At 31.1% G+C, this 24856-nt stretch overlaps 1 protein-coding gene across 7 annotated transcripts in view; it reads left to right on the top strand.

The window, feature by feature from the left end:
• Positions 1–24856, top strand: part of LOC139489238 (uncharacterized) — a 37931-nt gene that overhangs the window by 8077 nt on the left and 4998 nt on the right. The window contains exons 4-24 of one of the 7 annotated variants that reach the window (XM_071275462.1): positions 844–1032; positions 1247–1525; positions 2246–2489; positions 3868–3900; positions 7565–7600; positions 9222–9389; positions 9954–10024; positions 10845–10986; positions 11411–11448; positions 12243–12416; positions 12908–13140; positions 17172–17221; positions 17562–17603; positions 18960–19027; positions 19524–19583; positions 20936–21053; positions 21711–21772; positions 21876–21935; positions 22156–22341; positions 23758–23887; positions 24045–24127. In XM_071275462.1, coding sequence (XP_071131563.1) covers positions 844–1032; positions 1247–1525; positions 2246–2489; positions 3868–3900; positions 7565–7600; positions 9222–9389; positions 9954–10024; positions 10845–10986; positions 11411–11448; positions 12243–12416; positions 12908–13140; positions 17172–17221; positions 17562–17603; positions 18960–19027; positions 19524–19583; positions 20936–21053; positions 21711–21772; positions 21876–21935; positions 22156–22341; positions 23758–23887; positions 24045–24127 — 2466 coding nt within the window. Of the gene's footprint in view, positions 1–843; positions 1033–1246; positions 1526–2245; positions 2490–3867; positions 3901–7564; positions 7601–9221; positions 9390–9953; positions 10025–10844; positions 10987–11410; positions 11449–12242; positions 12417–12907; positions 13141–17171; positions 17222–17561; positions 17604–18959; positions 19028–19523; positions 19584–20935; positions 21054–21710; positions 21833–21875; positions 21936–22155; positions 22342–23757; positions 23888–24044; positions 24128–24856 lie in introns of all 7 variants that reach the window. The other 6 variants (XM_071275463.1, XM_071275466.1, XM_071275465.1 and 3 more) reach the window with 6 other exon arrangements.

The following is a 24856-nucleotide window of genomic DNA, read 5'->3' on the forward strand; positions in this document are numbered from 1 at the left end:
AAACTTATAAAGTGTTTTAAACATTGTGATATATATAGAGCTTCTTGTAGATTTGGAGTAGGGAAGGTTCATTTTCTCGCTGTGCACTCTTAGCATGATTGGTTTCACTTTAAGGCCAACCCTTAGGTTGCAGAAATACACATTTAAGGCACCTTTACATAGATATAAAGGCACTGTTATGGATAGGGACTTAATCAAAATATTATGCCATTGTTTCCTGTTTTTACTGTTAAGAAATAAAGATATGCATATCAGGTAACTAATCTCATTCCTTTTTGTAATAAAATGATCAATTTTAGATTTAACTAATAGAATCTTAAAATTGTAATTTAAATCTATAACTCCAGTTACAAATGTATTTAATTTAGTACCAGAGCCTCATTGTCTAAGGATGTGGTGTGAACTCGTCAAGATTTGCATGACATTATTTTTTAGCTACATACATGTACAACATAATACAATGTTATTATGTAGCACCAATTTTTTTTTGGTTCTGATAAATTTATACAAAACTATCATCATGATCATTGGCTCAAAACTGTACAACTAAAATTTAGACTATTAATGTTTTTTTTCCATATAATTCTGTTTTATTCCCATTTAGATGAAAGGGTGCTGATTTTTGGTACTAAAAATCTTATCTATTAGTATGAAGACAAGTTGACTTTTTATCTATCATGAATTGGTCATGCATTGTGAATGTAAAACTGGTTAAGCTATTATTTTAACATATATTTTTCACCATGAAAACATTTTGTCTTCTTAAGTTATTTTACACATCTGTATTTTATAAAAAAAAAAAAATGAGGTCATTTTAACACATATATTGTATATAATTTATAGGGTCAAACTGGACTAAGACAATCTCATAAAACATACACAACAGCTGTAACCTTTCGATCAGACAGTGAGGACTTTAGTGAACAAAGACTTCCTCCAATTAGCCAGAGACCAGGTTATTCAGATGATGAAGGTCCTAGTTCACTGTATACACCATCTATCAGTGGATCAGAAGATTTACAAGAACTGCAGGTACAAGACCCTTAGCCTGGGGTGTCTGGGGGTTCAGATGAATCCCATCTGAAAAATATAATACTAAAAATTTAAAATTGAGAATTAGACTGCTGTTTATGCTGATTAAACTTTATAATTATGTTGAATACTATATTTAAAACATGCAAATGAATGTAATTATAACAAATAACATGTAATATGATAATGAGATAACCTACAATTTTTTACTCAGAGAGGACAAAGAGGGATGATGGATACACCTATGTCAGAGGCCTCATCAGAAGTACCTACTACTACAGCTTACAAACAAACAGAGGAGGAATCAGATGAATCTGATATAGAATCCAGTACAAAGAAAGGATCCAGTACTAGTTCTTCGGAGAGAAAAGATACCAGCTCAGGACAGTCTGAAGCAGGAGACCAGTTAGGTGAACTGCCTTCTGTATTCCAGAAGAAAGAATTTATACAGACCAGTTCCCCCCAACCAATTGTAATAACAGCTACAGTTCAGGTAGAGTATTAACTCAAATCAGTGTTTATTTAATTTCTTTACATAATGCACAGTTTCAGAATCATAAAGATTCTGATTGACACTTCAAACTTGGTATATTTTTTAGGAACATCTGAAACATTGATATTCAACCAATTATGTATAATTAGTTTAATTTTTGTGTTTACTTAACTATGGAGACTTGTGATGCAAGAGTTTCATATTCTATAAATACAGAAAAAACAAAATGTCTATATCTCATTGGGGCAAGCTCACTTCAAGATAGAGAGGTCATTTGATGATCAGTCGCAAAAAAACAATTGAAGACATTTAACCAATATAGCGTTTTCTAATACAAATATAATTTAACATAAAAGAATATCCTCCTGAATATGCATATAATATGATGTTATATAATTTTCCTTTGGATGTTATCCACCCTTTTGCTCTTCAACTTCTTACTTAATGTGGTATTTTTAACTTTTTTGAATTCGAGCGTCACTGATGAGTCTTTAGTAGACGAAACGCGCATCTGGCGTAAATACAAAATTTAATCCTGGTATCTATGATGAGTTTATTTGCATTCTAAACATGCATGATTCCCTTTAAATTAAATATATCTATGAAAATTATGTCAGACACTACAGCAAATGATATCATGAAAATTGGAAGTACACAAAGCTTGTAATAATTTACATATTTTGCACAGAAGTTATTCTTATATGTATGCTTTTGATGTAGGAAGAAGATGAGGATGAAGAAGAGGATGAGGATGAAGAAAAAGAGAATGATAAATCTCAAGGTCAAGAGGAAGTAGAACCCGATAAGGTCAAAGGTCAGGAACAAGAAGCAGTTGGTGAACAAGAAACACAAGAGAAAAATGGTGCTGAAAAGCAAGAAAAAACTTTCCTTACAGAAGTTTCTGCCGTCACAAATAAAAGTCGTGTAACCATAGTAACACCCACAAGAGAAGACACACGACAAGGTACTGTAGTATTTTTATAATTACCTGTATTAGCCTTTCCACTGTCCCCGATTTTGATAAAATGGCCATCTATAAAAAAAATCCATGTTTACATAATTGTCAAAAAACACACCACTCTACAGACAATTCTTATTACCAGATTTTCTTATTTATGATTACATACCTATTAAAAATGTTAAAGACTTAAATTTCTTTGTGTGAATAAGGAATAGAATCGAATTTCTAGGAATCAATAGTTCTAGCGATTAACTGATTGTTTTTGATCCTGTAAATAAGTTGTTATGCTAAGGCCAACCACATTGTTCATGTACTGTAGTTAAATTAAGAACTTTGATTATTCAATGTCTGAATATATAACAGACAACATTAGTTACCATTAAAGAAAGGTTCTTCACCAATGACCAAAAAAGTCAGGGTTGGCAAAGTATTACCCACCCGGGAATTCCCGGGCGGGAAAACCCGGGTTTTCCCGGGCTGGGCAATACTCCCAGAAATGGGTGATAGTAAAGACTTGTTATAGTTTCATAGTATAACAGCTAAATATATACTTTTTATACAGATAACCATTGACAGTCATTTCTAGAAAATTCAATTTCATTCTCTTCTCTATTAATTTTATTTGTAGGCAGAATACAAAATTTGCACATTTAAAGATACCTTTTAATTACCAAGTATTGTTTCAATAATCCAAACTTTGAAAAATGCATTTTATTGCAGTGTTTAAGTGAATTGTTTTAATTCTAATTGTTATACATTCATATTGCTAATTAAACACCCTACAGGGTCATGACATTAAGGCCATTAACACTTATAAAATTGAAAAATTATTGTTACATAAACAAATCTGTGTTCTAATCTGAATAATTCCTTATTAATTAGTGACAGTACATATACGTTATTTAAATGTGATGTTTCTTTGATACATGTAATTGTTCATTCTTAATAGGAGCTATATTCATTTGAAAAAAAATGATTTATTTGCTTTCTATTTACAGTTTGCCAATCTAAATAAATGCTAAACAAACAAAATAGGGTATAAATATCTTATTAAATGTATTGCATTTGTATTTATCACTGAATTCTCTTTAAAATTAAGACAAATATTTTATATTACCCAGTATTGCCCAGTATTACCCACTAAAACCCAGTAAAACCCGGGTTTTCCCAGTATTTCCCACTGGGCTGGGCAATACTCATAAAACCCGGGTTTTTGCCAACCCTGAAAAAAGTGTGTGCCATTAATTTTAAGTTGATATATGTTTGTAAGTTTTGATATTAGAATAATGTCTATTTAAAACATGTTCAAAAGAAGTTATGAAAAATCTAGTTTTATATTACATGAAGAGCTACTATAATATTACTTTTTAACATTTGGCAGTTAAGATTTATAAACAGAAAAAGTTCAAACCAGGTAAAGTGTGCGATGAGAGCTTATATGTATACATTGTATTAATACAATTGGCTGTTGTAAATGTTGGATCATGGGAAATCTATATCATATGATATGTACATGTATTAAAAAAAACCTAAACCAGAAATTGCTTATGGGATATGGGATTTCAACTTGCTTTTGAAAGGATATCTGAACAAGATGTGTGTTATTGCAATTTTTAAACTATACAAAGTGTATCTGATTTTTGTTGTACAAGCTGAATCATAAAATGATTTGTGCAGAATTGTTTAGGTTACTTGTTAAGATTTTTGCAGTTGATTACAGAAATATGTTGCTCTTGGGGATAATTAAAAATTACAAATCTGATAACGAGGATCTGATAACGAGGACTTTACTGAGTTATATGTAGTATTGATTTTTGAAAGAATGAAAATATTGTACGCAGAGGAACGTCTATTATATTCAGAAGATTTATTTAAGAATTAAACTTTTTTGGGATATCTTTCTTGACCTGTAAAAGCATTGACTGAAGCACATTTTGTTTGATGCATTTAAATTAATGCAAAGGAGATATTATAAAAAATATGCTTTTAATTCTCATTTTGACCCATTTCAAAAATGTGTGCAAGGTTAACTGTACTTTTTTTTAATCCACTACATAGATACATAAACTAACATGTATTTTTGCCCACAGTAAAAACATTGTATTGAATGTTGTCCACACAAAAAATTTGCATGTTGAATGAGTTTTTGAGGAACTTCAGTTTCTTAAACTATCATTAAATGTACACTTTTAATATCATAGTATCCTTTCAAATTACCACACCACACAAAATGTGTTCTTACTGTGTGTCAGCATATGTTGTCACTTTTTCTGAAAAAAAAGATGTTGAACTTTAAAAACATCAAACAACAATTTCTGTCACAAAGCAACAAAATACACATTTTTGGGGAAAGACGGCTTCAAGCCGTCAATCCCCTATGGGGTTGACCAGAGTGACACTCCCTCACATCATTCATTTTGATTTTATACATGTTATAGTGTGGAAAACCCCCCAACAAATCTTACTTAGATTGAAGAGAAGGAGACCCAGAAATGAATAGTTTGACTTTAAACACTTTTTTACACATTTCCCTTCTGTTTCTCACAAAATTATCGTATCTTGAACTCTCCTTTACACTATTAACGCTTATTTTACAATCCGGAAAAATTAGTATGACGAGATATTCTAAATATATCCAACCTACATTGCATTTTATAGTGACGTCATTCTTGGAAGAAGCAGGGATATCCTTCACCAGTTCACTGGTTTAATATTTCAATCATTCTTAGAGATCGTGCACTAATTACAAATTTGTATTTGTTAAATCTAAACATAATATTGTTTACTGTAGATGATTTAAACATCAACATACAATACTTTAATTTGTAGGTCAACAACTTTCGAAATCAACAAAGATCGTGGGGTTACATGAGACAGGAGAAAGAAACGATTTTATTACTTTTTTCGAGTCCTACTAATCAGAGACAAGAAGCGTTAAAAAGCGACAAGAAGCGTCAAGAAGACTATTTAGCGACAAGAAAAAAATATTCTTCTTGTCGCTTCTTGTCGCTAAAATTCTTCTTGTCGCTAATTAGTGAGACCACTTTTTCTGTAAAAATTCTGAGAATCTTCCTCCAATTCAGGAGCACCTCAATTGATGAGTAATTATCCACTAAAATAAAAGTTAATGTATTTAAACACTTCAAATGTAACATTTCATTGGATTAGTAGTCTTCTATTAAAACTAAATTTTTGTGTACCTACATAATCATTGTAATGGTAAAAAAAAAATAATAAAAATTTGCATTTTGTAGTTAAAACATATTTATTATTTACAAATATTTCAAAATTAAGATTTGGAAACAAGCTTCACACAGTTTACATCTCTCATATTGTTTTTTTTTTATTAGTACCTGATTCCCTGTGATGAGAGTTATAACTCCGAACTTCATAAAATTCATTGGAAATTCAAAACTGAATAGATTTTTCAGTCCACACTTTCTAAAGACAAAACCTAAAAATCCAAGAGAACTGTCACAAAAAATGGAAAATGGCCCGAGCCTGCAGTTCAGTAGTACACAATCAAGATTTCAGAAAATATTGTAGTTGTTGTGAAATGACAGAATTCAGTTGAGTTTTATAATTAGCTATCAACTTTAATCAAATGTTTAGATTTAGAAGATGCAGATCTCTTTCATTGGTCCAAATTGAATCCTAAACTAAGGAAATGAAATTACATAAACAACAATTGATTTCAATATTGTCAACCTTTCTACATGTTCTAGCTGTTCTCTTTTTCGTTCTTCATATGAAAACTATCAAAAGATACCCCCCCTTTCCAAAAACATAATTAAATAGAAACAAGGGCCGTCTTTCCCCTCAGAGCTATTCAGCTCTTTGATTAAGAATAAACAAACAAGGCAGTGGCGAATCCCTCAAGGTGGATCCTAAACTTTTTATAAAGAGGCCTCGCTCCGATCATGCTTCGTTGATTCCCTATATAATAAACCAAATTTTTTTCCACGAAAAAGGGGGGGGGGGGGGGGGGGGGTGGGGCCTGGATCCACCTATGCAAGGATTGAGAAAAATATTCAGTTAGCAATGAAAAAAAGCTTCATCAATACATTTTTGATTGTCCTTGTCAATTGAGTTTAGCACTGGCCTAGCGCCTTAGCTTAATGACCACATTTTGTTTTTTAATATACAAGCTTCATGATTTACACAGTCCTGCTGAACCAACTCTGAAAGTTCATATATTCATTTGTAAGCTTTATTTTTTTACTGTAATTTTATGTTTGAATATTATTTGATCAATGGTGTGCGCTATGATTACTAACCATATTGAAAACAAATGCTGGCGAGTGGGAAGAGAGTTACAAACATGGTGCTTGTTTTTATTAATGGCCTTTTTACAAAGTACTTAATGATACAATTGAAAATTTATACAACATTTTGCTTGTTTTTATTAATGGCCTTTATACAAAGTACTTAATGATACAATTGAAAATTTATACAATATTTTGCTTGTTTTTATTAAAGACCTTTATAAAAAGGTTTTATATAAATAAGTGTTAGAAATACAAAGTCACTCATAGATGTATTTTTCTATGGGAAAATGTGATGAGGGATTAATTAAAGATTTTCCATCCAGATGTTACTTTAAGAATAAAAGAAATCTATTTGAAAACTCACAACTATCAGTTAGGGATTTGACAGTTGCAAATATACTATTAATATCGACATATAGGGGAGTCAATAAAACGAATACTTACAATTATTGAATCCATTTGATGGTGATCACATGTCATATTGCATTAGAATATACTTCATGATTAATACAGTGTTTTTTGCATATGTGCAACGACCAGAATAAAACAAGACTGATAATCTGTATAAGCCTAATGACATCACTACCGGGGATGATTTGGCAGTATCGGACTGGGGAGTTAATCCATATATCAGCTTCTGGTGTACATCTTCTTTATTTTTTGAAGTATCTGATATAGATATTAATACATGGTATTTTCTATATTGGCCTAGGTATCATCCCTCGACCAATATCAGCACCTCGACTAATTCACGGGCTGATATTGGAGTCTCGGGATAATATTTAAATGTTACCAAATATATTTTTACAGAATTTCCAAATAGTTTAAATCAGAGGTCCCATAATGGTAAGAAATGCATGTCAGCTGCATGACAGAAGTGAACATTAATTGAACTAAATAAGTTTTTTTACAAATAATTGTTTTTTTAATTTATCAATTGATAATTTTGATAGAATACTTTCTGCAATTTTCGCATAAAATTACTTTAGTCAACATAAGTTTGAAAACTGTTGTAAATTTGCAGATAGCATGTACATTAACCAAAATATGTATCTTGGTTTGTTACAGAATTTATGTGTTAAAGTTTTATCTAAAAAAAATTATGATGGTAATTATATCAGTAAATAAATTTCAAAATAAACATTTGAGTTGCCTTGATTTACATCTTATGATTCAGTGATTAAGATAAATGTCTGTGTTAAGATTCTTTATGAGAAATCAATGATACTATATATTTGTGATATTTTGATAAACATATTGACATTAAAAAAGTAGCAAGTGAATAGCTATGATGTGAAAATTGCATGCATGACGAGTTTATTAACCCTTTCCTCCATGGATTTATTTTTTTAATACACTTGATTCGCATAGGATTTTTTTCAGTAAAAAAATATCATCTGGTTTAAAGTGTTAATGCATTGTGAAAACAAATATTTCATCAATGAAATTCAAGTCAGATATTCTCATGATGTCTGATGCAGACATTTTTAAGTCAAAGCATTTCAACTGAGGTACTACACAGGCGTCAAAAGGCCTCATTATGGAGTAAGGGGGTTGGCGTCAAAAGGCATCATTATGGAGGAAAGGGTTAAGAAGTTGTTAGCTAAAATTTCAATGATAATTGAGCTGATAATTCTTTTTATTATGCCCCACATACGATAGTAGAGGGGCATTATGTTTTCTGGTCTGTGCGTCCATCCGTCAGTCCGTCCGTTTGTTCGTCCGTCTGTCCCGCTTCAGGTTAAAGTTTTTGGTCAAGGTAGTTTTTGATGAAGCTGAAGTCCAATCAACTTGAAACTTAGTACATATGTTCCTTATGATAAGATCTTTCTAATTTTAAAGACAAATAAAACTTTTTACCCATTTTCACGGTCCATTGAACATGGAAAATGATAGTGCGAGTGGGGCATCCATGTACTTTGGACACATTCTTGTTTACCCCAATTTCACGGTCCAATAAGCATGGAAAATGATAGTGCAAGTGGTGCATCCGTGTACTATGGACACATTCTTGTTTCAACAGATTTCTTATATAAAGCTGTGCATAGGAGAAGTTAAGATTAAATAGCTTGTACTTTAAATGAAAAATTGTCTAAGCAGATTTATGTACATATTTTGTTAATGCATTTTTCCTAACACATATTTCTAATTTCCTATAGAATCTTGGATGTTCAATACCAGGCCTCTAACTAATTTTAAAATGTTTTTTATCCTGTTTCCAATATAAAAATGTGCAAGTGTTTCTGTAATTATTTTAGACAGAGATAACAACTCAGTTAAAATCTATTATACATGTACTCCATTATTTTTTACAAAAGTCTGTTTCTAAATACTAGATTATTAATTTTGATGATTTAATCTGGTATAATTTGTCCCTAAATGATATGATACAATTTTACATTAAATTCGATACAAAAACACTATATATATCAATAACATTAAGTTCAACTAATGAATATATTTTCAGCATTTTTAAGAGATGTAGAAGAAGAAGACCGAGATGTTGTATTGGAGTACTGGCAATCAGAACATCACAGATTTGAGTATGGAGAACATTATGATGTTATGTTACAGTTAGATCCTCTGTCTTATCATCAGATGCCACTAGCTGTACCGGGTAGTTTTCTACAAAAATGTAAGTCTCATAAACTTCATAAAAGTCTTGATCATCTGTAATCTCAATAAATTAGGATAAATTGGGACCATAGAAAATGAAACCCTCTAAAGGATAAAAGTCTTATTTTATTAAAAGAAAAATACAATTTATTGGTATAAAATTGTCTAAATTAATTTGTCTCCCTTGTTTTGAGACCTCTTATGTCAGTACAGTGAGTACACCATTACTATATTGCCTAAATTTGTCTCTCTACTCTAGGCACTTTTTTTTACCATTAAACACATTTATGACCTTTTTTGCTGGAATCTGGTATCATTTCTGCAAGTATTTAGAGTTATTTCTCGAAATTTGACTGGCTGATATTTACCCAATAAATTTCAGTGCAACTTTTTGTTAACTAAATTGGTATTATCTCCCTTATATCATCGTTTTAATAAAAAAAAATCTGATTTTTTTCTAATTGATTAATAGTTCTAATATTTTTCATTTTTCTCATTGAAAAAAAGGGAACAAACAATCTGTATATTGAAGTTGGTTGTTTCCAACAAGAAACATTCTATTTGTCTGTATTTTGTGTTTCAGATGAAAAAGAATTTGAAGGTCTGCCATGGAGAAAGCTGGAAAAACATGAAATCGATGTTTCCACTGTTTATGTAAGTATTATCTATGAGCATTAAATTTGGTTAAAAATCATTATCGGAAAAAAGTGAATTTGTTCTTTAACTGACTATTGATTTGCAATTAGAGCTAAGAGATAATTAACTTTGATTAGTGGTAATCAATTTTCTAGCAATTAATTTTGAAGTTCTTTGAAATATCAATAGAAAAATCCAATGCACGAACAATATAAATAGGAATTAATTACTTTAAGTGAAAGACAGTACAATGTATCATTGTTTTGAAAAACGATTCTTAAAGAAATTGCTGTTGAATAAATCAGATGTAAATACTGGATTCTGTAATGATTTGTATTATTGGAAAATCAGCTGTAGCTGTAAAGAGAGTTTTTCATTAAATGTTATTAAATTGTTAGGAGAGGGACAAGTCAGTTAGCAGTAATCAAAAGTAAATTTTATGAGTGTTTGCATGTGTACAAAGAAAGGCAACAGTAAAATACCGCTGTTCGAAATTCATAAATCGATTGAGAAAAAAACAAATCCGGGTTACAAACTTAAACAAAAACTCAAAAATTCAAAACACAGTTTGATTTAAGTACGGTTGAAAATCTTTTTCTACAAAAGTAATAGGACACAGATTTTAACAAATTTAGGATTGTTGTTTAGCGCTAAATTAATGCAATATTAAAAAACCCTTAAAGTTTATGGAATTGGTTGGAAACATGGACATTGCAATTTAACTTGTCTTTAAAGCTAATCACTTTAGTGGCATTGAAGAAATATTCTTTAATAGTGGAAACTTATTATTTATAACTGTACAATAATTTTATTGATGTGATTAATATTTATTGTACAGAAAGGAGATTTGGATAAACTGGCCAAGAGAGTATACAGAATGTATGACAAAGTGTACCAGGCTACAATGTTATCTGTCAAACCAACAAAGGTAGAAAATGAGAGGACCAGGTCCCAGTCACTCATCTTTCAAAACAGAGAAAGTAAGTGCAAGCTTTATGTTAAAGAAAAACATATTTGTTTTGGGACTATTTTAATATAGACATAAAAAAAAAAGAATTGTGTGTAATATTTCGCTGTGACAGCAATCCAACAACTTAATGAAACAAAACAGCTTTCTAAAGATTCACAACAAAAGACAAGCCTCTTTACCTTAATTTATGCTTTTAGATGTAGTTCCAAGTATACTGGTGTTATACCATATTCATAACACTTTTAGCATGTTTATTTATTTCCAACTCTGATCAGTCATGTCAGTTATACTTAGGACTCAGAAATTTTAGCTCTTCTGGTATATCATTTGTCAATTCAAATTTTAAAATAGCTTTTACAAACTGAAACTTGAAAAAGAAATTGTTTGTCTTTCTGCTTATCATTATGACTTAATATTTATTGTTTGCCTTTCAGTGATGAGTAAAGAAAGTACAATGGTGGGTTCAACAAGGGTAAGTGTTTTGTGTTTTAAATGCATGAGAAGAATGAAAAGTGGTTGATGCACAAAAAAACGTTAATAAAAATATCTGCATATTGCTATGCTGTAATTTGACAAGTGATAGAAGGTTCTGCCAATGAACTAAAGAGTCAAATACACTGAAAGAGTAGGATTGAAGCAACTTTTTGCTTATTTACATAAGAATATGTTTACATTTATACAGAATTATATTATTTAAACAATTGATATTCCAAATTCAAAACTTTTAAAACAAGAATGTGTCCCCAGTACCCATTCACACTATCATTTCTATGTTCAGTGGACCGTGAAAATGGTGAAAAATCTCTAACTTGGCATTAAAATTAGAAAGATCATATCATAGGAAACATGTGTACTAAATTCCAAGTTGATTGGACTACAACTTCATCAAAAACTACCTCGTCCAAAAACTTTATCCTGAAGCGGAACGAACGAACGAACGAACGAATGAACGAAGGAAAGAACAAACGAACGAACGAATGAACGAAAGAACAAACAAATGAAAGAATAAACAAACAAATAAACAAACAAACAAAAACACAGACCAGAAAACATAATGCCCATAAATGAGTTATAAAAATTACATATTTGCATATTTTGAATGTCTTATTTGCATCTCCAAGCATGCTGTGAGCTAGAACATTAAAATTCTCATATGGTCTGGAACAATTACAGGTAAGAGTTGTATTAAGCTTTCATCAAATAATATGTCAATATGGCAGTTGGCAAACCATACATGGTTATTGACCAAATAATTCTTTATTTTAGAATCAGACAGCTGCCACTAGTTGTTTACCAAGTGAAATATCCAGAATGATGTCTGTTCAACCAGCCATACCAATTAAAATGCCAAAGAGATTACTGAATAACAGGAAATCTCCTCCAATAGTATACTATCCTAAACCAATACCTCCTCCAGATGTTTTACCTTTAACTAGAACTGTGAGTGTTAAGCTTGGTTTAATGAATTGTAAAGTAAAAATGCTGCCTCCTAGAATCAAAATTTGATACATAAAACAATTTGATTTTGATTAACTCTGTTTAGGCACCGTTCAAGAAAAAATGAAGGGGTTGGTAGAAAAGCACTTTTAATTGAAAGCTGCATGCTTAAAGTTTTATTTGCTTAATTCCTATAATGGCTCAATTACTTTCCAAAATAACCAACACCTTTCGTATTTAATTATGTTTGAAATATTTGCATGTCATAAAGTAAAGTTCTTGTAAAAAAGAATTGTAATACTATAAATTAATGTTGGTCTTAAATGAGGAATTGCAAATTTCAGCAAAAAAATGACAATCCAATTCGTTTTTCTGGCCATGCTTACTTTTGACAAACTGTCCCTAAATGTACCTAAATTTGATGTTGAAATTGTTTTACTTATCTGAATTACCTGCATCAATATTAAAGTTCTAAAAATTTTAATTTGATTTAGACAAGAGGAAAAGAGTACCCCAGGTTGGCAGAAACCTTCACAGATCCTGATCCTGTTAAACGTAAACCTGCTGTTCGTGTCTGTGACCAGGGTAAACTTGCACAGGAAACCAGATTAACTCTGTATAAAGAGAAAGTGAAAGGTAGAAGGAAGGGACCCAGTACAACAGAGAAGAAATTCAGACTAATGTTACAACAGGAACAGAGCATTGTCAGCACACCTAAATCTGACAGGTATTACTTTTACAAATTATGACTTGGATGGAGAGTTGTCTCATTGGCACTCATACCACATCTTCTTATATCTATTGTGGAATCAAACTTATTTTTGTGGATCAGTTTTAAGATTTCAATGTATTAAAAATACTAACATATTGAATTAAAATGACAAAGATTTTGATCGTTGTTTTATCTGTTTATATAATTGTGGAATCTTTATTTATCAAGAATTGAAGAGGATTTACACTTATATCCTTATAAACTGATTCATAGCATATATCCATCAGCGAATGGAGTTAGTTACCTTGATAAAAAAACTTAACTACAGATATAATAGCTTAAAATTATTATTATTTTATAGAAATAAAATGTTTGGATCAGGGATGGGCACGATTACTGACAAATGTAATCGATTAATAATCGATTACATGAAGGATTTTTGTGCAATCGATTAATAATCGATTACTCAAATTTTAGTATGTAATCGATTACTTTATCAAAAGTAACTTTTCGATTACTGTCAATTACATACTTCAACATTTCAACAAAAAATGACATGAGTAAAACACAATTATATTGCTCAACATTTGTATATATAGTTGAAATTAAGATCTTAACCTAATGCATCATTCAAAGCATTGTTTCTAAATTATAAGTTAATAGCTGCTTTTTAGATCAAATCTCTTGATGAAAATTAGAAATATTTATAAAATCTCGTAATTTTGACTTTCAACATATATGAAAGATGTCATCGCATTGCAATAATCACTTATTCATAACTAATTGTTTTTCAAAAAATTAGCTTTTTTACTGACACGTTAGCTTTTTTGTTTTTACTCTTTAAAAAAAAATATTTTAGCATAGTTCATTCTCATTTATCCAACTTTTTTAAAATTTAGGTAGTACAGGTAAAAAAAAAAGTTGGATAGATGAGATCAAAGGTAATCAAGAATAAAGGGTTTTCCAATTAGAGTTTGGTTGAATGACAGGTGAAAAATAAAACTGAAAATTATACCAGGATTAAATTTTCTGTAGTATTATTTAGCATAGCATGTTAAAATGTGCAACTGACATTTAGTTAATGTAATGTAAATCATTTGAAAGTATTTTAAAGTTATTTAACCGTTAACTAAAATGTGAATTGGATAGAAAAATATCAGTTGCACTTTTATTTATGAAGGAATTTGTCAATGAGATGGAGCTTTTTTTGTGTATTAGATCCTCTTCGTTCATTTTTTTCTGTTCTTCTGTCCAAATGATCCAAATAGGACAAAACATAAGTTGAATACATTTTACTACACAAAGACTGAACAGAACAAAGTTCACAAAACATATATGCATGCATATATATATATAAAAACAAACGTAGCACAGAAATATTCATAGCACACTAAAGGAATGTTCATTTGATCTTTATCCTAGTTTTAGTGGGTGGGATACTGCATCAGTGTAGTGATTTACGTTGATCTGTCCTTGCTGTAGTATCTCCTAAAGTTGGGTCAGTCTGTTGTCTATGTTTCGGTACTTTAACTTGCGAGTCTTGCGTTTCCCCCCTGCGGCGTACTGGATGAGTCGAATTTCTGTGGCAGCCTGTGTATTCCTAAGCTTCTGTATGATGAGGAACAGGTTAGGATGAGCCTTGTTTAACTGGTTGTTGAGTTTATGGTGCCAGCCTTCCAAATTACAATCTGCCTGGTGTCTTCGTCCCATTCCCTGCATCGGAACTGTATTATTTCACTGTCATAGAGTGTTGGTAAAGGGTCTAGGCAGGAGCGTGCTTTCTCTGATAAGTGTGACAGGAATAGCTTGGCTTTGATATCAGCATGTGATGGTGGATGGTTGTGGTCTCTTGGAAATCTGGTAACTAGATTATCTGTGGTGTTGACAGTGCCAGGGCAGTCCATTTCTGTACATTTCCAGTATACAAGTTCTCCATCTCTTCCCTGTTTTCTGGTCTTAACACAATATCTGTAGCATGCAACTGCTAGGTAGTGACCTCTGGCATGAGGAATTAGTTTTACTCTTACTTGTGCGTTTGCCATTTGTGCAATAATAAAATTTCGGATTAAATGGCTATATATATACTAACCATGAGCTTAACTAAGAAATATTCTGTATAAGAATAGAGTTCATTCATTCATTCATTCATACACATATTTGGGAAAGATTGCTGAGTACTGTTACATAGTTTTAATTTTTAACACTTGGAGATATGGGATTAGGTTGTGAAAAATGTTTAGATTTTTGCATTGATGAGCAAATATGCTGAACACGAACAATGATTAATTTGGTAATCACTTTGAATCAGCACCACAAATAAAAGTTAACAGGTCTAAAAAAGTAATAAACACATCATATTTACTCAATAAAATGTTAATATAAAATTATTATTGATTTGTGGGTTTCTTCTGTATAAAAGATGAAACATTTATTTATTATTCAAAGTATACTGAATTTTATATGAAATATACTAAATTTTATTCAAAATATACTAAATTTTATTCTAAAATAAAATGTAACAAGTTTACTATAGCCTCTTTTATGTATATATTTTTAAAATAATATAAAAACATACAGGAACAAATTTACTGTCAAATTTTAGAAAAACACCTTATAATTACTAAACAAACAACTCAATAATTAACAAAAATAAAAGTTGGCTAAATGAGAATGCCTTATTTTAAAAAGTTGGATAAATGAGAAGACACCGTTAATTACAATGTTTAAGGAAATATAAAAAAAAGTAGAATAATTAATTAGTTCAGCTAATTTTTAAGATCAAAATTAATTTTTATAATGACATGCATGTCTTAAAACTTTTGTTTGGATAACCACCCTAATTACAGATTATTTAACTGCCACTGGAGTACAATTTATAACCTGGGGCTTAATATTGTAAATTTCCTTCTTTATTAGACATTCATGAGATAATTGAAATAAAAACAAAGTATGTTTGTTATTGATTAGAAGACTTTGATCATCTCATTAGTAAAGGCAAGAATGTTGTTAACTTCTCCAATCAAATTATATACAAAATATATTCATAGTGTCAAAGGGATACATGTATCTATTTCTAAAAAGAATTGCTATGCATTGCCATTGGTTCATTGTTAAAAGGATTTTATGTTCTTTTTTAATTTAATTTATATACATGTATATATATCATAACATTTAAGAAATCAACTGTTTATGTATTCTAAGCTTTAATTTCAACTCTGATTGAAAATGATGTTTTCAGGAAATTTAATACAAATAAGCTTACTACTTTTAAAAAATGTAGTACAGAACTTAACGAAAGACAGACACATTTCTTATTTAAGATCTATTTTATTTTTTCAAATCTATTTTCTTATTTAAATATTAAAGCTCTTGAATTATTGACAAGCACATACATCCATTTGTTTCAAAAGCTAGATATAAGTAAATTTAGGTAGGGGAGGGATCTGGTTACTCATAATGCAGCTAGAGACAATAGATAGAAATAAGGCAGTTGCTTAAATCTCAAGTATTGTTAATGCATAATATTTTATTTGTACTACAAAGTGATAACATATATATTTTCCTCTGAAATAGGTTATTTTTCATCAAACTATTTTACTTAAGTAATCGAAATGTAATCGATGATTACATCCAAATTTTTGCTGTAATCGATTAAATTACAATTACATGTAATCGAAAATGTCTTCGATTACAGATTACTGTCGATTACTTGAAAAAATGTAATCAATTACAATCGATTACGATTACAGATTACGATTACCCCATCCCTGGTTTGGATAAGTGTTTAAAAGATAAGTTGCAATCAAGCTATCAACTAAATACGCTACAAAGTTTTGAAGCTAGCAACAAAAAAAGCAATACAATGGCGGATCCAGAACTTTTCATAACTCCTGTCATGCTGCAGTGATTCCCTATATAATCAACCAAACCCCCCCTAGAAAATGAAGTCCAGATAGTTAGTCTAATTTTTCATGCTATCTGTGCTAGAATTCTTTTATTGATTGTTTCATGTCAGTGTATAAGTTAATTACATTATATTCTTCCAGAGCCAGATCAAGACCATTAGTAGTGAGAATGGATACCAAGATGTCTCAAGGTTAGTAAATACTGATGGAGGGGGAGATAACTAAATCAATTGATGAAGAAAAAATTATCCCCATGTTGGAAAAGTGAAATGAAACAGAAACTGTAATGTTGAAGCCTATCTTTTTAAAAACTTTGAATTAATGTACAATTTAGTATTGAATATTTTCAATCATTTTGATTATGGAACATTGAAAAAAATAATCTTGAAATGTTAACTTAACCTAAGCATAGTGTGATTATTCTGTGATATAATCACAATTTCATATGATAATCATAAGGTCTTGAAATCTATAGAGTAATAAAACTAAAAAAGTAGGATTTTTGAATACAAAATACTGGATTGTTTTTAGAGGAGGAAAACCAAGAGATTGTTGATGAAAATAGCAGTGAAGGTAAACTAGGCTGGTGATAGCTGTTTTGTTTTAGATCTATGTATATAGTGTTTGAATATAGTTTTGATTCTTTTTTGGCTGGGTTTATTATATTATGTACATGTGCTTTTCACAGTTCAATGTAGACTTTTTTAATTGTAGAACATTCTATTTATTAATACCAATTTTTCATTTGCAGATTTGTAAAAGTAGTTTGCTTACTTTAGTTTAACTTGGATAACATATTTCCACACTTTTTAAATAATTCTTCCTTTTTTGCTAAAATACATGCTTTACCTGAATGCTAGGGTTTAGAGCTTGCTGTACAGCGTAAACCCTTCAACCGACCATGCAAGGGCTGTATAGCCAGTCAAGGTCGTTAAAAACTTCCATATATATATAAACCCTTCATCATTGTTGAAATCTATATCAGTGGGAGCTATTTTGTGCTGTTAGGTTGCTGTCTTAACTGATTTTTACCTTATTTCCTTTTTTATTGGTATATGGTTGTTTACATTTAATTGCTTGCATCATTAACTAAATAACAACAACAAAATCTCAGCTAGAATATATAAGCGTAAGAAATTAATTATTAACTAACTTATTTTTAAGTCTTTAGCTTCTATGTTCTGTTTTGTATAGTGTTGAGGCTCCTGCAGGGTCAAAAACGACCTGTGACCTCTGGGCTTTTTAGAGGCAACTTCCGACCTGAGGGCCTTCTAAAAACGACCTGCGACCTGTAAAATTAGGAAAAAATGATCCGACCGACTTCCGTCCTCTGTGTTGGGAAAAACGACCTGGGACCTGTACATTTCCCTTATAAACGACCTTGCGACGAATTTAAAAGCAACCTTGCGACCTGAGGGGGTACCCTGTGGGAGCCTCAGTGTTGTTTGTCTTTTGGTTATTTTCATGTCTTCTGCCTCTGTTATACATGTTCCATATTTCAGAAGATTTTAAATTTCATTATTATAGAGTGTGGTTGAATTTTGTTTATTACTTTTCATTGTTTTAACTATTCATATTGAATTTGTTAGTGATCAAAGGATTACGGAAAATCCATCAAGAATTTGCAATCTTAGTGCATGTCATACACTGATGACACAATTATAGGGTTGTCTTAAATTCCAAATTTTTGCTCTTGCTGGTTATTTTTGCCTGTAAATGATTCATTGATTCAACTTAATTGCCATAATTTTAAAGCTTGTCTCTTTTTTCATAAAAGTAATTTAAAGTTGTACACATTGCAGGTCCAGAAATAGAAACTGATATGATTGCTTATAATTCCTAAAGAAAGGAAAAACGTGTTTTTTTTTTTTGTAGGGTAGATCTCATAATCTGAATATATATGTTACTGAAGATTTTTTTGTTTTACAGCAAGTAGTTGGAATAAACTGAAGCCAAAGAGCCAGGAGTATGCTGGTTTGAAATGGGAAAGAGTAAAGGTAAACATAATACAAGTGAATGAGTCAAGTGAACCAACACCTTCTGGGGGTACAAGTTGAAAGAATGATCAGGATGGAGTCCAAAAGTCTGCAAACTTCATAAATACAAACTATAGAAAGACATCATCATCCTTGATTCCATTTTTGCCGACCCTGCTAGGGCTGTATAGTCAGTCAAGGTCGTTAAAAACTTCTATTTGTTGATACCACTTTATTGTGATTGACATGTTTGACCACTTAGTGAGGCATCTTCAAGACAATATGAATATAACAAGATATAATTCAACAAGTGTAATTACATATTCAGATCAGCATTGTATATTTGAGAAATAAATCTTTCTCCCGGTGATTTGACATAGGCTTTACTTGAGTTCCTTCCTACGCTGTAGTTTTAGCACTAAATTACAAAAACAAACAAAAAATGAAATGATTGCATGCTAAAGAAACTTGTTAACACAGATATAATTTTGGTTATAATAATGATATTGTTTTTCAGACCATCGTTCACAACAATCTAACTTCTGAAAGAACAGATGAAAGAGTTGATGCTACAAAAGTAAGGATCTTATAACTGTAGATATAGATCCCATCAATAGTTAGGATATGTCTTGTTTATATAGAAATAAGGTGATGTGGTATGATTGCCTATGAAACAAATATCTACAAATGACATGCATGTAATCAACTAAAGGTTACCATATTCAGAATGAGTATTTTTAGCAATTCTGAGTCCTTTTTTATAACTAATAAAGGTGATCCATTGTCAAGAAATTTTTTCATTTCTCATGTAAAATGTACATTAGACAAATTAGGATTATCCAGCGAAAAGTATAATGGTCATTCATTCAGAAGTGGTGCTGCAACTACTGCACACAAAGCACGACTGGAAGATCATCTTATTCAAACTTTGGGACCTCAGATTGTTATACCAAATATATTCATACCTCTCCAGATGTACTTAGACAAGCTCAAATTCAAATGACCTCTACTTTGAACAATTAAAATTTGTACTGACAGCAAGGAGTGAATTGATTTTTATCCTTCTCATTATTTCAACTTGGGGCTACAGCTGCAAGCGTCTGTATTTGGCTATTTCGATAAAGAATTTTTAGTCGATCTATGAAAAATTATCTCAATTCCAAGTTTCAAGATTTATATCATATGGATATTTGCATATGGAGATAGAACATTATACATTATTGGTTTTTAATTTAAGTTGTATAAGTCCCCAGTTGCCATATTGTAAATAAATGCATATACTTTTAGATTCTTGAATAAATAATAGTTTAGTACTTAGTCTTTATATATATTAATATACTTCTCATCACACTTACAGTTTATTACAAACTTCAGACATTTGTCCTTTAGAAATTGAGATTTGGGTTTATGCTTATGAGACAGCAACTCAAGGCATTATTATAATTTCTGTGTTAAAGAGTTTATGGGTGAACTAGAGACATTAATTTGGTATTAGATAAAACCATTTATAATAAATCAAGAACAAGTGAAGTCATAGTCAGCTATGATATGCCCAGACATGGCAAAATGTGAAACTGTGTTTTTTGTGATGACATTGACCACCTTGTATCTGTTTACTGTCAAATTATATCAAGTTTGTGCTTGTACTATGCTTAGAGAACAACACTATAAATTTTATGCATCCAAAGCCTTATTAGGCTTTGCCTTCTTCCTGGAAGCTTAATGCAAAACACTTGAAAACCAATTATTTATGAAACACATGAAGAGCTCTATTACCAAAAGAGACCTAAAATAATAGCCAAAACCATTTATCACAGTTGCAAAGATGAATAGCTTTCTAAAATTATTTGCTTTACATGATTTGCAGTTAGAGCTAAACACCCATCAATAAGTCAAAATTACGTGGATTTGTTTTGTTTATATTTGTAGCATCTAGGTTTACTGAGATGTGGAGATGCTACTGTGATATACGCTTTGAAAGAAAGAATGAAATTAGATGAAGAACAGAGAGTTAGATATGAAGCTGCTAAATCTCTTATACTTGTCGGTAGGTTAATCAGCTGGTTCTACATATTGGAAGGTTCAACTGGATTGAACTTTTTATACCCCCGCCATAGCAAAGGAGAAATTAAGTTTTCCCTTGTCTGTCTGTACATACGTACGTTTGTCTCAAAGTTGGTTTCTGTTCTCTAACTTAAGTTTGCCTCAACCAAATGTTACGAAACTTATACACATTGCTTATTACCACATAACACAGATCAAGTTTGAATGCCCTTTATAAGTGGAAAAATTGCTGAATTTTTAGTTTCTGTTCTCTAACTTTAGTTTGCCACAACCAAATGTTATGAAACTTATATAAAATTGAGAAAGGAAATGGGGAATGTGTCAATGTTTATAAACACAATGTTTATAAATACAATGTTTATAAACACATATCACAAATCAAATATGAACTTTGGTGGCATCACTTTAACTGTTCTAGACTTTTGCCCCTTTATATCTTTTTTCAAAACACATATTACAATAAAGACAAATATCTATACAAATATCTATACTATATCTTAAGCATTGAATAGCCCAGTGGAATAGCCTATTAATATCAGTTTAGAACAGATGTTAATAAATTTAACATAGACTGCAAATGACCTGCCAGTTCCTTACAGAACAAAAAAATTAACATATATATATATTTGTTACTCTTCAGGATGGTGGGAAGATGAAGTTATACAAGTCATTCTTAAATACCTTGTGATAGGTAACACAGAGGTCAGACTAGACTTAATCAGTACCATGATTGATGGTAAAAATGTACAGTACGTTAATAAGGTAAATAGGTTAGAGGTCATAGGTCATAGCACATAACACTGAGGTCAGACTAGACTTAATCAGTACCATGATAGATGGTAAAAATGTCCAGTATGTTAATAAGGTAAATATAAATAGGTTATAGGTCATAGGTCAAAGAACACAACACAAACATCAGGTGGAGCCAAAAATTGTCTAAATATACCTTCTCCTTTTGTTGTTGTTTTATTTTAAACAAATGTGATTAATTTTAATTGTGGAGTAAGTTTATCTTTATTCTGTTGTCATATTTTACTGTATTTACCTTAAAGAGCATGCTTTATGTGAATTAAATTTTATTGTAGTCAATCAATACATTCCCAGAGCTTGTGAAAGTGCTGAGTCATTTCTGCTGTAATCCCGACCCAGACGATCAGATCTCATTTGAAGCCTCTGTTTTATTGGGAAGACTCTGTGTGTCAGATGAAAATGCCAGATTTAAACTGAAACAGTCATTAGAGTTCAGTAATGATACACATGTCAAAGCAAAGGTTTGTAGGTTATGATATAGTAAAAGCTTAGGCCATAAAGAATTTAAATACTATTCATATTATCACTTATTTGATAAAGATATTAGCAATTTTTGATATGGCATAGCAATAAATTGGCCAAGTGTTATTTTTACAAGAGCAAGATTACTTCCCTTCAAGGCAAGGTAACATGTTATATCTTTCACTGAAGAACTGTTCACCTTGTTTTTAGCTCACCTGGCCTAAAAGGCCATGTGAGCTTTTCTCATCACTTGGCGTCCGTCGTCGTCGTCGTCTGTGGTCGTCGTTAACAATTTTTCAAACATCTTCTCCTCTGAAACTACTGAATGGATTTGAATGAAACTTAAAATGATTGTTCCTTAGATTATCCTGCACAAAGTGTGTGCTTCGATTTTTGATCCGTCAAAAAACATGGCCGCCGTTACTTAAAATAGAACATAGGGGTCAAATGCAGTTTTTGGCTTATATCTCAAAAACGGAAGCATTTAGAGCAAATCTGACATGGGGTAAAAATGTTCATTAGGTCAAGATCTATCAGCCCTGAAATTTTCAGATGAATCAAACAACCCATTGTTGGGTTGCTGCCACTTAATTGGTAATTTTAAGGAAATTTTTCAGTTTTTGGTCATTATCTTGAATATTATTATAGATAAAGATAAACGGTAAACAGCAAAAATGATCAGCAAAGTAAGATCTACAAATAAGTTAATATGACCAAAATTGTCAATTGACCCCTTAAGGGGTTATTGTCCTTTAATGACAATTTTTCACAATTTGTTCATCATATTTGCTAACTTTAAAAAATCTTCTCCTCTAAAACTACTCAACCAAATTCAACCAAACTTCATTTGAATGATCAGTAGGGTGTATAAAATAAAGTTTGTGTTTTATTTTCTATTTCGTCAAAAAACATGGCCGAAGGCATTGTTTACCAGGTGAGCGATTCAGGCTCTTGAGAGCCTCTTGTTTTTATCCATATCAAAGTTGTGGTATAATTGCCAATAAGACGACTTTCCAATAGAGACCAATTCACATAGAAGTTAGTAACTGTAGGTCACTGTATGGTTATAAACAAAGAGCCTTTGTTAGTCTTGTATCATTTTAATTTTAGTTTCTTGTGTACAATTTGGAAATTAGTATGGCGTTCATTATCACTGAACTAGTATATATTTGTTTAGGGGCCAGCTGAAGGACGCCTCCGGGTGAGGGAATTTCTCGCTACATTGAAGACCTGTTGGTGACCTTCTGCTGTTGTTTTTTTCTATGGTCGGGTTGTTGTCTCTTTGGCACATTCCCCATTTCCATTCTCAATTTTAGCTAAACCAATACCGCATAGAAAGCTATAAAAATATTTAAGATGAAAAAAATTATTCAAACATCAAAACAAATGGTCTGATTTATATACTTTATTTTCAGTCATTAGAGATTTTAGTGAAGCAGTTGAATGTAACAGACAATGATATAGTCCAGAGTACACTTAAGATGTTAAGTAAATCGTCTGTCTGGAAACATCGCTGTCTGGCTGCAGAACTTCTAATTACGTTAGGTATGTTTGTACAGTAGATTCTGAATAACTCATTATTATTTGAGTTCTATATTATATTTAAGAATTGAATACTTCTTTTTGTAACTTTATTGGGGTAAAAGTGTTGACCAAAGTAAATTTTGTATGAAACTTACAAATATTTGTTTTTTGTAAATAGGGCAGATTCATGTTTTTGCTGAAACAAAAGAAGAAGATGTATACAGTATACTGGAACGAAGGCTGTGGGATGACCCAACTGTTGTAAGTTTATCCTTCATCTCTCGTCAAAATTCCTGATATAAGACTTGCATAATTAATAAGATTTGGTCGAACAGAAAACAAAAATCTGTCATTGAATGACAAAAACATTTAGACATATCTTAATACAACTGTCGGAAAGGTTCTTAACTTTGGACAGGCACATGAGCACAAATATTTTCTGAGATCTCAATTATCTTCCTTTTTTAGCTCACCTGATCTGAAAGGTCAAGTGAGCTTTTCTCATCACTTGGCATCCGTCATCCGGCGTCCGTTGTCAATAAACTTTTACAAAAATCTTTTTAACCAAACTTGGCCACAATCATCATTGGGGTATCTTAGTTTAAAAAATGTGTGGCTTGACCCTGCCAACCAACCAACTGTAAACAGCAATAATGTTCAGCAAAGTAAGATCTACAAATAATTCAACATGACCAAAATTGTCAGTTGACCCCTTAAGGAGTTATTGCCCTTTATAGTAATTTTTTAACAAGTTTCATAAATTTTTGTAAATTTTTGTAATTTTTTAGGAAATATTTTCCACTGTAATTACTGGGCCAAGTTCATTATAGATAGAGATAATTGTAGCACAAGAATGTTCAGTAAAGTAAGATCTTCAAACACATCACGATCACCAAAACACAATTTTGTCATGAATTTATCTGTGTCCATTGTTTAATATGCACCAAGGTGAGCGACACAGGCTCTTGAGAGCCTCTAGTTACATCAAGA

Source organism: Mytilus edulis, chromosome 9 (genome assembly GCF_963676685.1).
Source record: "Mytilus edulis chromosome 9, xbMytEdul2.2, whole genome shotgun sequence".
Lineage (NCBI taxonomy): Eukaryota > Metazoa > Mollusca > Bivalvia > Mytilida > Mytilidae > Mytilus > Mytilus edulis.